Source organism: Mesocricetus auratus, unplaced genomic scaffold (assembly GCF_017639785.1).
Source record: "Mesocricetus auratus isolate SY011 unplaced genomic scaffold, BCM_Maur_2.0 Super-Scaffold_100011, whole genome shotgun sequence".
Classification (NCBI taxonomy): Eukaryota; Metazoa; Chordata; class Mammalia; order Rodentia; family Cricetidae; genus Mesocricetus; species Mesocricetus auratus.
In genome coordinates, this window is record NW_024429195.1 from 65,538,629 (window position 1) to 65,553,191 (window position 14,563).

The 14,563-nt window shown below is 35.6% G+C and overlaps 1 protein-coding gene across 11 annotated transcripts in view; it reads left to right on the forward strand.

Annotated features, from left to right (window-relative positions):
• The window catches only part of Lrriq1 (leucine rich repeats and IQ motif containing 1), a 185,343-nt gene that overhangs the window by 65,201 nt on the left and 105,579 nt on the right, over positions 1–14,563 (forward strand). For all 11 annotated transcript variants that reach the window (XM_040754967.1, XM_040754968.1, XM_021225984.2 and 8 more), the window contains 4 exons: positions 2,073–2,252; positions 4,199–4,600; positions 7,247–7,445; positions 12,489–12,608. In XM_040754967.1, the coding sequence (XP_040610901.1) occupies positions 2,073–2,252; positions 4,199–4,600; positions 7,247–7,445; positions 12,489–12,608 (901 nt within the window). The remainder of the gene's footprint in view (positions 1–2,072; positions 2,253–4,198; positions 4,601–7,246; positions 7,446–12,488; positions 12,609–14,563) is intronic.

Genomic DNA, 14,563 nt, shown 5'->3' on the forward strand with positions numbered 1-14,563 from the left:
TTTATTTTAAAAATACTCTTTTCTTGAGAATTTCATACATAAGTGTTATATTTACAAAACTACTGACCGAAAATACTCTCCTCCCTCCAAATCCTCTTATCCCCATTCCCCCTCAACTTAAAAGCTGAATACAATTAAAATTAAAACTTCTACGGGAAAAGAAAGCAAAAACGTAAAACAACCCACAAGGAAGGAGAAAATTCAGCTTTTAAGCTTTTTCAACTGTTTGTTTCCTTGATCATGATTTTGTATGTATGTGTGTGCACTAGATTTTTTCCTCTTTTGCTAGCTTCTACGTATTTTCATTTTACAATTATGTCCATGATGCATTTTAACTTAATATTTGTAAAAGGTATAAATTTATCTACATGCAGGATATTTTCATTTAAATATCCCCAGATTTGCTTCATTTGTTCGTGTTTACTCTTTTGTCAGAGATTCGTGTGGCTTTACTTTTGTCCTTTGTTGCTATTCGGCTTATCAATGTGTCTTTTGCTTTTGTTTGTTTGTTTCTATCTAATCTATGCTGTCTTACTTACAGTAGTTCCAAATTTAGCCTAGAAGTAACATGTTGTCGTGTTTGACATTTGTTTCTTCTTCAGTTGTGTGATATCCTAGATCTTCCATTTCTCTACTTAAATTTTTAATTAATTTACTAATATTAATTAAATACCTTCATGGATTCTGAGATTGAATTAAATTTGTAATATAATTTGGGAAGAATTGTTGCCTTGGTAACATTAAGTCCTTCTATCCACGAGCTTGTCATGTCTCTGTTTTTCTTTGCTATTGGTCATCAGTGTCTTAGGTTTTCCCTAATAAGGAGTTCATTTCTTTTTTTCCTTCTTCCTTTTTTTTTTAAAGTTAGAAACAAGCCTGTTTCACATGTCAATCCCAGCTCCCTCTCCCTGCCCTCTTCCCCCACCCTCCCCACCAGGCCCCCAGTCCCTCACCCAATCTCCACTCTGATTCCTAGGGAGAGTGAGGCCCTCCATGGTGGATCTCCAGAGTCTGTCATTTCATCCAGGGCAGGGCCTAGGCCCTCCCACAAGAGTTCAGACTGAGAGAGCATCCTTCATTGTGGGATGGGCACTCAAAGTCGATTTGTACGCCAGGATAAACACTATCCAAGGCCCCATAGATTACCTAGGCCTCCTCACTGACATCCACATTCAGGAGGTCTGGGACAGTCCACCCAGCCATCAATCTGGGGTCCAAGGGCTCCCCCTTATTGTTCAAGAAGTCTAGTTTTCCACTGGACCATTGTGAAACAGACTTAACTACATTGTAAAGCATACTTACGTGTTCCTTGTGAAAGGCTTGAGCAGGTACTTTCTGATGGCTGAGTTAATCTACAACTCTTGCTGTCTGTCCTGTTCTTATGCCTTTGTGTTATGAACTGAATTTTGTCTTTTAATCATACCCAAAAAAGTTCATGATAAAAATTAAGGAGAAAATATAATTCTAGATGTCATTTTCATACAAAACCAGAACCCTTCCCCACTCCCTGTTTTAGTTCCGTTCACATTATACTCTAATGAGACTTGATAAAGGTTTGCCTAAATTCTCAAGTAAATAGTAATTTTCAAAATTATTATCATTATACAGTTTCTTACATTATTCTTTTAATAAGAGTGGCATTTTTCTATTGCAATTTAACTCAAGTTTCCAACATTGATTTTCTCATTAGAAATTTGAGTTTATTATTCATTTTAAGATAAATCCATAAGATACATAAAACTCATATGTGACAGAACATTAATGTTTTAGGTAAATTTAATTCTTTTTAAAATTAATTTTTACTTAAATTAAAAAATCATCTTATGTTACATAACAATCCCAGTTCCCTCTCCCTCCCATCTTCCCATTTCCCCCACTCTCCCCATCCTGAGCAAAGAATAACCAGCCTAGAGTCCACAAATGCAGAGCAGCTAGGAAACAAGGAGAACCCTAAAAGAGACATAAATTGAATTCTTTTCTGAGATAAACATGCTATGCTTGTGATGTGATATTTTGTGGCTATTTTAAAACTAAGTCTTTGTGAAGATTAACTACTATCTTGTTCCTAATAGGCATTCTATACTTAAACTACTACCTGCTCTGAGAATGCTCAATGGTGACATGCTAAACTCTCACTCTGATGTCCATGTTGAAGAATACTTTCATCAAGACCTAGCATGGTTCTTGGCACTTTGTCAGTACCAACTTCAAGAGTTCAACTTGTTAACTGAAAAGTATACCACACAGAAGGGGTAAGATTCTGTTTTTTTCCTCTGGTTGTATTTAACATAAATAATGTAATGTAAACACATGATTAAATGTGTTATGATTACCATGGTGACACTAGTTTGATTAGAAGCAATGTGTCTGGAGTATTTTCTACCTTTACCATTATCGAATAGTCATAATTATTCACCAATTATTTTTTTACAAGATTGTGTATATTTCAAGAATTCATAGTTAAAAGTGACTAAAGTAATTTTGAAAACATTCAAGTATATGGCACTACAGTACCATATTATACATATGTAGTATTTATGTATTATCTTATGCCATCCCAGTGGAAAAAGACTATCAGTGTTTTTAAATATTCAGAGGGCAAATGCTGGGAGTTATCCTAATCCAATACTGAATACTGAATACTGATAATTTCCTTTTCTTGATCTTGAATTTTGAATGCATTACAATGAGTGAATTGTACTGATCACTCCATATCACAAGTTAAATTTTTCATTGCTCCGGAAAATACATGAGGTTTAATATTTCTGATTGTTTCACCTATAGCTGTTCATTATAAAGAGAAAAACAGTATATGTGCTTCTTAATGTTTAGTGCAATTACTAAGCCATGTCTTCTTTGTTTACTTAATACTTTACTTCTGAGATTATAATATAATTATATAGTTTTCTATTCTCTTTCATCCTTTCATTCTCTCAAGCCTTCCCCTTGATTGGGGAAGGTCTGGAGCCAGAGTCAGTTGGTTCTTAGAAATATCTGTTGAGTCTGTTTCATAATTTTTAGCCAAAAGAGAAAGCCAGAAAGACCTCTTTTTTCTTTAATTGTTGTTATAAATATATATGTCTGTCTGTATGTGTGTGTTCAAACACACACACACACACACACACACACACACAAGACCTAAGTACTTAAATATAACTTGCTCAGTCTAAATAAAGGCATTTATGTGTATATTTTCAAGGTTGACCAATGGTATTGGATAACTGTCCTGTATGGCCAGTGTGTTCTAAGAGTGTCTAGCAGAATAAGTAATAATTTAATTATTACTATTTAAATTGTTGTACAAACTTTTATCAGTTCATTCTCTATTTGAAACTTTTGTGAATATATGGCTTATTCACATTCAAAATTTCACTTGCTTTGAATGTAATAAACACATTCAAGCAAGTTATTACTATTTGTTAACTGTATCCATAAACTAGTTGTCAGGTTGTAACTTGTTTGCATGTTTTTTCAGGGATGGGGTGGGATAAAGTGACTTGTGCATACTGTACATGTGCTGTGAACTGAACTGGATACTTAAAAGTAAGCAGGAATAATGGAGGTTAAAATTGTGACTATGAGTGGGGGGTCACTCAGCTCAAGTCCTTTACATTTGTTAAGCTTTTCAAATGAGTAGAAACAGAACTTTTATCAATTATATAGGAATAAAGCCCAAAATATAGAAATGCAATAATTTTTCAAGAACATTAGTCATTTATGATTTAGTTATCTTTGCCATTGATAACAGTTGTCCATAGAAAAACACAAATAAAAAACTTTCCCATAATTTAAGTTCTTTGACTACCCAATACAAATATTTTGTGTGATAATAATCAATGTAGAAAGTATTTTTAGTTCGTGAATAACATCTCCAAATTTAGGTAGTCATTATTCCTATCATTATAGTAAAAGGTTTGATTTTTTTGAAACGAAAAATACAGTAAATTAAAATGGACCTAAAATTTCACTCCTTCTGACTTCTTTGGCACAGATCTTAGTAAACTAATGTTTTGATTTTTATTTAAAATAATATAAAATTGTGCATCAATGATGAAAAATAAGGTATAATGAATTGTGTTGCCAATTTAAGTCTATCTTTGACCCTATAGTAAATCTTATTTTTAAAACCGACACATTTTTGTGTCCATAGGTGTAGGTAGGTCTACTTAATTAATGTTCTGGTCTTTCATTTGTTCAGGAGCATTCTGACTTTGCATGCTGCAGACAAGCTCTGTCACTATTATAAGAGCCTAATGAAACTCAGTAATGAATGCAGACGTGCACATGAATGTGGGGATGCGACAGTCATAAAGAGGGTGGAACCGGAAACCAAGGAAACCCAGCCAGCCCTTTCCAACACCAACAGTACACTGCAAAACAAATATGAAGCAGATTCACCAAATACTTCTGGAAACCTGATAGACTCTGACAATAGACCGCCCCCATTAATCTGTGAAGAAGCTGAAGGGAGAAATCAGGAGGAAAACATGGCACACAGCAGGATACATAGTCCCTCTGCCAGAGGAACCTCATTCATAGAAATGAAGATGGCAAATTCTCCAATGAGTAGTCCTCAAAGTACTGAACACAGTGAAAAAAAGTGAGAACTTTTTCTTTTATAGATGTTATATTCACTGTTTGCATGTGTGTCTTAGAAGAGACTTTGGACTTTGAATATTATTGAGATTGCAAAACTATGAAGGACTAAATGCATTTTCATTATGACATGGGCTGTAGGGGTAGAGAAATGGGATGTGGTGGTTTCAATGAGATGCTCCTTGTTGTTAAATTGTCTAAACTTTACCTTGATGAGACACAAGTGGTAAGTCAACAGTCCCACGTAGAATTTATTGGTAGAGATGGAAAGAAAGGGGTCTCAGAAGGAACCAACCCCGAAGAACATAGAGGGGGAGAGATGGTGGCAGAGCTTAAAAAGGAGGAGCTGCATATGTGCAGGGGCCCGTAATGAGTGACTTAGTGATTATGTCACTGTGCATGTCCCACCCATCGTCAGGGGGTGGGGTCAGTGTAATGCTAGAATTCCTACACCCCTGTCGCAGGTATTCGAATACTGGGATCCTAGTTTGTGGTGCATTTGGGTAGGTATAGGAGAAATGGCTGACAGGTTGGGATAGATCCTTGGCCCCTGGATTGACTTTGTGGAAGTTTTGTTTGTTGTTCCCATCTTGGAGCAGAAAATTCCTTAGGAGTTTTACTTTCAGACTTGAGAAGCTTAGCTGGGTGATACTCTTCCCTTCCTTCCAGAGCAGATCAAGCCTTTCCTGAATCTCCTGATGTGTCTCAATACAAACCTTGGCTGCAGCATCTTTCTCTGCCCACTTGCTCTTCCTTGTAGACATGCACAATAGTGATTACCAGTCACCGCAAGACAGGATCAATACTCAATCTTTTTGCAGTCTCCTCTAACAAAGAATTTAGTTCATTGGATTTAGATGTAGCCTGAAGAAACTTCTTAGGACAAGGGCAGAACTTAGCCACATTTTCTTTCTTTCTTTCTTTGTGTGTGTGTGTGTGTGTGTGTGTGTGTGTGTGTGTGTATGTGTGTGTGTGCTAAAATGTAACAATATTCAAAGTTGCTATACTATTTGCTCCCCTTAGAAACTTTGTCTCCATGGTCCAAATCGCTTTCAGTATTGCTGGCTTCCAAGTTCCTCTAAAATAGCTTATCAGTCTCTCTCTTTCCAACATTCAATAATTTTTCTAGTCCAAAGCCCCAAAGTCATCTACATTCCCACAAAAACATGTGCAGGCTTTTCACAAAATAACCCACTCCCTAGTACCAAATTTTGTGTAAGTTAATTTCTATTGATGTGATAACACACCTAATCAAGGCAATGAGTAGAAGAAGAGGTTTTTCTGAAGATAAGGTTCCAGAGAGATATAATCCATCACTGTCAGATCAAGGCAGCATGGAAGCTGGGAGGCTCAGTGTCTGGAGCCCCAAATGGGAGTACATGTCTCAAACCTGGAGACAAACTATTTAAACGGTCAAGACAATGGGGAACATCTCATTCAACCCACCAAAACAAACATAAATTTATTGAAAACTCTGCCAAGAAAATTTTGAGGAATGGAATCTGTTCTGCAAATACTTTTTAAGTCAAACTCAGGAATTTCACAAGAAATTAAGGTAGAATAGCTAGCACTTTGATTACACCCTGTACCATGATAAAAATTCCTTCAATAGCCTGTATGAGAAAGGAAACAAATTCCAACTCAGGAGAGCTACTAGGTGTCTGAAATTGACAAATCACTTTTAGCTATGACATGTGAGAATTTCTTAATGGGCGTATAAGTTAGTTGACTGTTTTCAAATGGCCAAGAAGTGAAGAAAAGCTGGTAAACCCCTGCTAGTGTCCTTCCTTTTACCACAAAGAATGTTAAGAGTGTTGTTCCTCTTCCTCTCTAAGGCAGCCCATAGTAATAAGCACCTAACCCTTCTTGCCAAGTCCATATTGGTTTTTTATATTTCTATAACCCCTCTTTCTGTACACCCTGCCCCAACTTTTTACAGTGTCCTGATTATATAGAAGAATCTCTGTAATATCTTTCATCTTTAATGAATTAAAGCAAAAGAAAATTTAAAAATCTCTCTGAAACTAAATCTCTCTCTGAACAATGGGTATCTATACTAGTTTACATTTATGACAAAATTAACAAAGAAGGAATTTTGTTTTTAAATGACATTTTATATCCTTTATACTCATGTACAGGTTACAAAGACCTTTTTATTTTTGAGATTTCTTGTGAGTGCTGTATTTACAAAATTTTCACCCCTCCTTCTCCCTCCAACTCTTCCTGTGTCTCCTTTACTCATTGTCAAATTTATAACTTCTTAGTTATGTGTTACATATGTATATGTGCACATATGTGTTTATAAATACAACTTTATTTATGCATTTAATGTTGTTCATATGTGTTTAGGGATAACCATGTGGGACTGGATAACCTATCGGAGGCTCACTCCTGATTAACACTGATTTTCCTCTCTCAGCGGGGGTGGAGCTTCATAAGATTATCTTCATCCACAATAACATACAAGTGCTGTTGTCATGGTGGTGCCAAGTCTTGTTTGGGCACATTTATTGTTGAGAGCCCATGAGTGAAGTTTCCATATCAAATATAGAAGATATATCTTGCAGCAGCCTATGACGACCTCTTTTTACCTTCTATGTTTTCATGTTTACCAAAATAGTTTTCTTTCTTTTTTTCTTTCTCTTTTTAGTAAGGCAGCTGTGTTAATCCAGTCCCAATGGCGTAGTTATATTGCACGCAGACAGGTTGATTTCTCTGCAAAAATGAATCCTACCACCGCAGAACCCCTGCATAATCCCTTTAGCAATAATGGGACTACTTCAAATAAAGAAAGAAGAAAAAATATGAATGTCCAAGAAGAGAGGGAGAAGGCCGCTTTTCATATCCAGGTTAATTTCAAACTCTTGATAGCGGAGCTAGTCATCAAAAATATTTTACTCATCTTTCACTCATCAGCTATTCCGTATTTTTAAAAGGGTCAGTGATTTAAAGTTATTTGAATTTATTTTATACTTGCATTGATTTTCAGGCTGCTGGCTAGAAAGTAGGTGGCTATGATTCTGTTGACTATGAAGACTCTAGATACAGTCCCTAAATCTGAAATATTATGACCAGGAGTCTGACTCAAACTAAAGCACATAATAATATGTAAAACTTCTCTTTGTTGTAGAAGTCTTTTGCCTCCTTGATTTGATTTATTTCAAGATATTTTATGAGGCTATTATAAATATTGGTTTGGTTCCTGCTTTCTTTCTTAGTATGTTTGTAGTTGGTATATAGACAGCTATTGATCTTTTGTATCTTTCCATTTTTTATTATCTGCTTTAGGTTCTTTTGTAGAGAATTTAATATGCATACATAGTGAATTTTGATCAAATCCACCACCCCATTCTATTTTTCTATGTTCCCCCTCACTGCATTTGCCTCTCAAATTCAAGTGCTCTTTTAAAGGTCCACTGAGTCTACTTATCATTGTTCCTAATAGCTAATGACAAAGTAGAAGAACACAAAATTAATGTAAAAGTCAGTAGCCTGAGATGATCATGTAGTTTCTATCCTTGAGTGTGTCTGATTTACATATGTTAAGCAAATCATGCGTTTCAGGAATGAAAATGACTAGATTGTGAATGTTCTTGTTTATGTTTCCTTCAATTTAGTTTCTAAGCATTGTATTTAGAATTTTAAATTCATATTAATCAGGGAGATTGGCGTATCATTCTGTTTATTTGGTTGTTATTGGATCTTTATGTGGTTTTGGTATTAGTGTGTGATAGAAACATTATTCATAAAAAGAATTTGAAACTTTCCCTTTTTCTACTATGGGACAATTTGAGTATTAACATTAGTTCATTGAAGGTCTGGTAGAATACTGCACTGAATCCATCTGGTCTTGGGCGTGTTTTAGTTGGAGGATTTTTAATTATGGTCTCCAAGTACCACTATCTCATTATAGTGTTTGGTAGACCATCTAAACTCTGAGTACTAAAAGCTAATAATTTGACCTAATTGGTAACTACTATAGAAGTACATTTAAAACTCTAACAAGATTTTAAAGTTCTCAACATACTTGCTTTAGTTTCAAACTTGGAAGTCCAGAAGTAGAATTGAAAGAGGGGGAATTCTGGAAATAGAGGGATACAGTGGGCCATGGCCCAGAGAAATGGAGGGGAAGAGTGGCAGAATGGAGAATCAATCAAAAGAAAATGGGTATGAAAAAGTGCTACTTTCTATGCTAATTAGAAATTTAAATAAGTAAGTAAATAAATAAATGTACATTTTTTTACCTTAGTACCACCAAAGACCAAATTTCAAAATGAATCTTAACTTGATTGAGAACTGTTTCTATTTTCATTTACTTACTCAATGGAGCTTTTTGTTATGTCTTTACTGTAGTTCATGCTGAGATCTAAAAGTGACCAGGAGTCAGTCAAATGTGTCTTTTTTTTTTTTTTTTTTTTTGGTTTTTACGAGACAGGGTTTCTCTGTATTGTTTCGGGGCTATCAGTCCAGCCCGGCCTCGAACTCACAGAGATCCGCCTGCCTCTGCCTCCCGAGTGCTGGGATTAAAGGCGTGCGCCACCACTGCCCGGCAAATGTGTCTTTTAAATTTGTGGAATATTTAATGTCACATGACTTACTTAATTGGTATGCTAAGTACATAGAGTTGCTAGAAGAAAAGGCCAGGAATTTAGGATTAGTAATATTTAATAAGTGTCCACTCTGTGGCACTACTATGTGGTCATTACTATACAACAGATTACAATTTAATCTTGGTGTAAATTGGCTAAAATCGTAAACTGAATAAGAAATCCACAGATTAGGTAAAAGACAAATCAACAAAAGTAAAAAATTTGGCTTAAAAAGAAATGAGAATATATTCCCTTTTGCACTCCCAGGTATACCACCTGCTTTTCCTGGAAATGACATGTCTGTCTGTCAGTGTAAGAATGGAATCTGTAGTCTCACTTTTTTTTCTTATATTTTGAGATAAAGTGATGATGCTGGCTTCAAACTCATTATATAGCCAAAGCTAACTTTACAATCCCAACTCACTTGTAGTAGTCTTCCAGGTGGGAGGATACATGCAAATACCACGACATCCATCTCTAATGTATTTGTTACTACTTTGAAGGTTATGTTGGGAGAAGGGAAATTGTGTCTATTGATGAGGAGATTGAGACAACTTTCTTCCATTGGAGAAAGGAGGACAGGAGATGAAAGCAGTAGAACATGAACAGTGTTTGAGAAGGATGCCTTGGGGTTGAGAGGAAGAATTCAATTTCCACATCACATGTGAACAATGGATGGGCAGAGAAATTGAGTGATAGACAGTTGGTCTTTCTGATAGTGCAACCAGATCAGAGAGTAAGGCCCTGTCCCTGGAAGCCAGAGAGTTTCACAAGTTTTGGGGTAAGAATGGAAACATTACCATGCTCAACAAGTATATTCCTTTAAATAACCACTTATACTTAGCAACTTGAGCAACAATAAGTCTCTGTCTTCACTGCTTAATAGAACTAGAAAAAACTCACTACTGTTGTCAGAGAAAAGAAGGATGTCATTATGAAGATTAAGCTCTTGATTCTTCATTTGTTCAGATTCCATCACTGCAAAGAGAGTAGTCACACTGGGAGGCACTGTATGCCCTGTGTCTTCCTGTGTCAACATCCTCAAAGTTCTGCCCAGGACCACATTGCTGACAGATGTTATCAGTAATAGCAAGTTCAGTAGACTTTGCATTTGTCTGGGTAGTGCCAGGCAATGTAGGACTTTTCTGTGTGTTTGGATGCTTTTTGATGACATCTTTGACAATTTAATTACAAGGTAAGTTGACCACAAAATGAGTTTGCAAGAACATGTGGAGTCTTGGGATATTCCATTTCCTAAATGCAATTTTCTAAACTGTCTCCCATGCCCCTGACCATTATTAGACTGTATCATTTATTAGCCTTCTGTATATTTTCATTATTTATCTTGTCCATTTTAAGCCCCTACCACTGTTAGAAAAGAAAACCCACTTACTGCATGTTTTAAGTCTACCATCTGTGCATAGCATGTGAGAAATAATACATTTCAAAACCGATGGTCCTTATTTACTCTTCCAGATTTATATATGATGGGCCACATGACAGAACAGTGATCCTTTACACTGTTCATACAGTTATTTTAAAATCACATTTAAGACCTTAACATTTTCATTTATTTGACTCTATATGGGCATCTATTTTCTTCTTTAGAAAATCTGGTCCCCATGACATATTTAATTGTCTTCTTCTCTTTCTCTCTCTTATTCTTCACCTGTGTAGTATGTGTGTAACCAGGTCAGGACTTTAATACACAAATAATGGAAAGGAAAGAAGAAGGTCCCACACTGGGCCCTCACGCAGCTGGTTTATTCCAAATGTTCCGTAGTATTCACAACCACAGTGGCTTAAGGACAGGAAGAGAATGCGGTGCCTTATAGTGAAGGAAAGAAATGGGAAGCATCAGGTCTGCTGTGCCTGGTGGTTGCTGCTGGAGACAATGGTAGGAGGGCCCTAGGGTTGAAGCAGCTATCTGATTGGTTTGCAGAACATAGGAAGCATTCTTCAGTGAGTCTTTTATAGGGATAAAAGCTCAAGGCTGTCAGTCCACTGACACCTCTCAGAGGTTCTTGGCCAGTTGCTTAGGTTCTGATCCAGCTTCCTGGATTCTTCTCTGAGGAGCTGTGGTCTGACTTCTGAGACTAGCTGTGGCAGATGTGGCTGCTTTCTCTCGATGAATACAGTCTGGCCACTTTGTATATTCTGATTCTCAGGGTAACAAAAATATCATTAATATTGTTATAAATGAATCTGATTACTCAAGACTTCTAAAATACCTTTCATAGTCAGATTTGCCTTTGAGGTGTGTTTTTTTAGGTTATAACCAAATAAATCCATTTTTTAAAAATCTCTTTAAATACTTGTAGAATTATACACAGAGCATGAGTCATACTCTTACTTTCTAATGGTTTCCTATTCATATTCATTTACTTTAGTTTTTAAGAATTATTGTAAACATGCACATGGCTTCAAATTCATATTCAAGTAAATGTTGATTGATCTGAGAATTAAGGCTTTTATTATTAATTTTTAAGACAGGGCCTGGAATTCACTCTAAAACTGGGCTAGCCTCTGGCCTCGCCTAGACCCATTGTCTCTACCTCCCTAATGGTGGGAAATCCAAGCCTGATGTATTGTATATAGCCATTTACAAATTGATTTCATAATTTAGTATTTTATTCTTAAATGTAAGCAATCAAGCATACATATGTATTTCAACATATTCATGTGTCTCACTGTTGGTTTCATACCTCATGCATCCTAAAGGTCAGTCTTGCAATTATGAACATCACCTATTCTCTGGAGCTGTGCTGTACTGGCTGGGGAGCGTCTCTATTCCAGGACTCTTAGGGCCCTGACTATTTTTAGTTGCATTATTCTGTGTTGACTTAATTTTTTTCCTGAAATTAATTTATTTTGGGCCATGATACTACCTCCTTAATATGGCCATTTAAATACACGGGGGTTTTTCTAAATGAGCTTTGTCTTATTTTAAACATAATGATTTGAAAATGAGCAAAATTGACCTCTGAAAAATGTCTTTCTTCTTGGTTCAGAATGGGTCCTGGAGGAATTGTCAGATAATTGATTGGCTGACCTACATGTGCAGTGAGGGGAGTGTTAAAGATACTTCTCCGCTTACCACAAAGGAAGTCTCTGGAGATGCGGACACATGTGGTCATTTAATTTATCTTGCAGTTTTACATGTCACATAAAGTTCAAGAAACAGATTATTGAGCCATTAAACTAACTTCTAAGATGTTTTATCTTCCTAATGGGATAACACAGAGAATCTGGTGTAGGGTTTGATCTGTAACCCTGCATAACATACTTCACATTTTTGTTCAGGCAGTTTGGAAGGGCTTTATTTTACGAAAGAAACTGGCGACAGCCCTGGAGGCTATCAGGAATGAAGAATCTGGAGAGGAATATGAAGAAATAGATTTAGAGGATTTTGAATATGATGAGGTAAGTGCCAACCAACTATAACACACAAATATTGCTCCTAAACTATTGTTCTAGACAGTTTCAAAACTAACTCCTCAGCTGGTTGCTGGAAATGTTGTAGGTAAACACCGTCCTTGAATACATCCTGGCCATTTTGTGTATTCTGAGACACTTCCCAAGCTAGTTAGTAACATTGTAAGGTAGGTATTACTGCTACCTTACACAGTTTTCTTATTCTGCCCTTCTGGTTTGCACAATGTATAAAGTGGCAATGGAATGGTTAGATGTCATTTTGTCCTCTTGGACATGATTCTTTGGAGGTTAATGCCTTCTTTAACCACAGTGAAAATGATGAGGAAACTACATTGAGAGAAAATTATGATGTACTTGACCTTATTCAAATTTACAGCTGTTGTACTAATTTCCAGCTTTTAGTCTGAGATGTAGTAAGCCAGGATTGTAGGTGGCAAGTACTTGGCATCTTTTCCTTCATCTCCTTTGAATGAAACAACTCCTCAAGTCTCTCTTTGTACTTCATGACTGTGATACTTGTAGTTAATACAAAATTCCACTTTCGTTTATGCTATGAAAATGCTGAATGGAAATAAACAATTTATCAATTGTCCATAGTCCTGAGTAGTGTTGTGACATCTCCCCCCATCAGTCTTCATCTTGTCCAGGACATGAGTTGCCTGCTTTGCTCTTTGTGCTATGTATCTATATCTACGGCATATGCCCTACCTGCTCCCAAGCTACTTCTCAGCCAAACACTGCATAATTACAATGTTTGTGATTAGGATGATTTCACTCTTATAGTTAGGAATACAAAATTAATTGTTCTGGCAGTTTTATTACAGTATATTAGGACACTTGTCCTGTTTTATTATTCATTATTTTATTATATTGTTTTGAGACTCATAAATGTTTCATTAACTATATTTTATCAGAGCTATGTGCATATATAAGAGAAAACAGTGAATATAGGGCTTGACTTTACTATGGTTTCATGGACCCAGTGAGGGTCTTAGATCCTATCTTTCTACTCAATAACTCCATCAGTTAATTGTAACTGCCTGGTTGCATTTGAACATAGTGACATGACACATCATTGATAATTCATTATTACTCATTGAAAAATATTCTCCTAATAATAAAATTCCAGTTACTTTGAAAATAAATCAACTGCTTTCCAAAGCATATTTAGAGCTTAACTGTAATATCATTCTACTTTAGCTATCATGGTAACTTTATCTCTGCTGGTCTTCAAAAATAATTTACCCCATTTTTGAAGATAAGAAATGAGTGAAACAGAACCCGTGTTCCTTTTTTACCAAATGTATTAACAATGAACTCAAATCAGAAAAGACTTCTCTATAGTGACTTGTGTTTATGAGATACTGAGTTCTGCTCTGTTATTATAATGCCAACAGAAAAATACAAAGTTTTGAGATAGCTACATTAGAGAGAAACTATGAAGATTTCTTTTATAGCTTTCCCAAGTAGTTAAGTTAAATTTATTCCTCGATGTTTAGTAAGTTTGAATATTAAAGTCAATTCTGTAAATTGGATTAGTTTTCACATATTAATCTTTTAGTCAGTTTGCTAAAATTAATCCCAATGTTAGTATATAATTTGTCAAAATTTCTAAATGCCTGTATGTACAGTTATGTCATCTACAAATAACAAAAAATTTATTCTATTTCTATTTCTTATTCTTATACATTTTAATGTTTCTTTATTCTCTTGATTCCTATGTCCAATGCAATTTGAATTATGGTAATCAAAGCAAATATCTTTTTTGCTTTGCCTTGTTTTAAGTTGGAGACTTTTAACATGTAGTCTCTAAGTAAAATGTTTTCTTTTCATCTCCTGTAGAAACTTTGTGCATTAGGATGCTGTCACCTTTCCTAACAATTCTAGATTACAGTGATCGTGGTGGTGAGGATCATATGTTCTTTTAATTTTATGAGATAGTT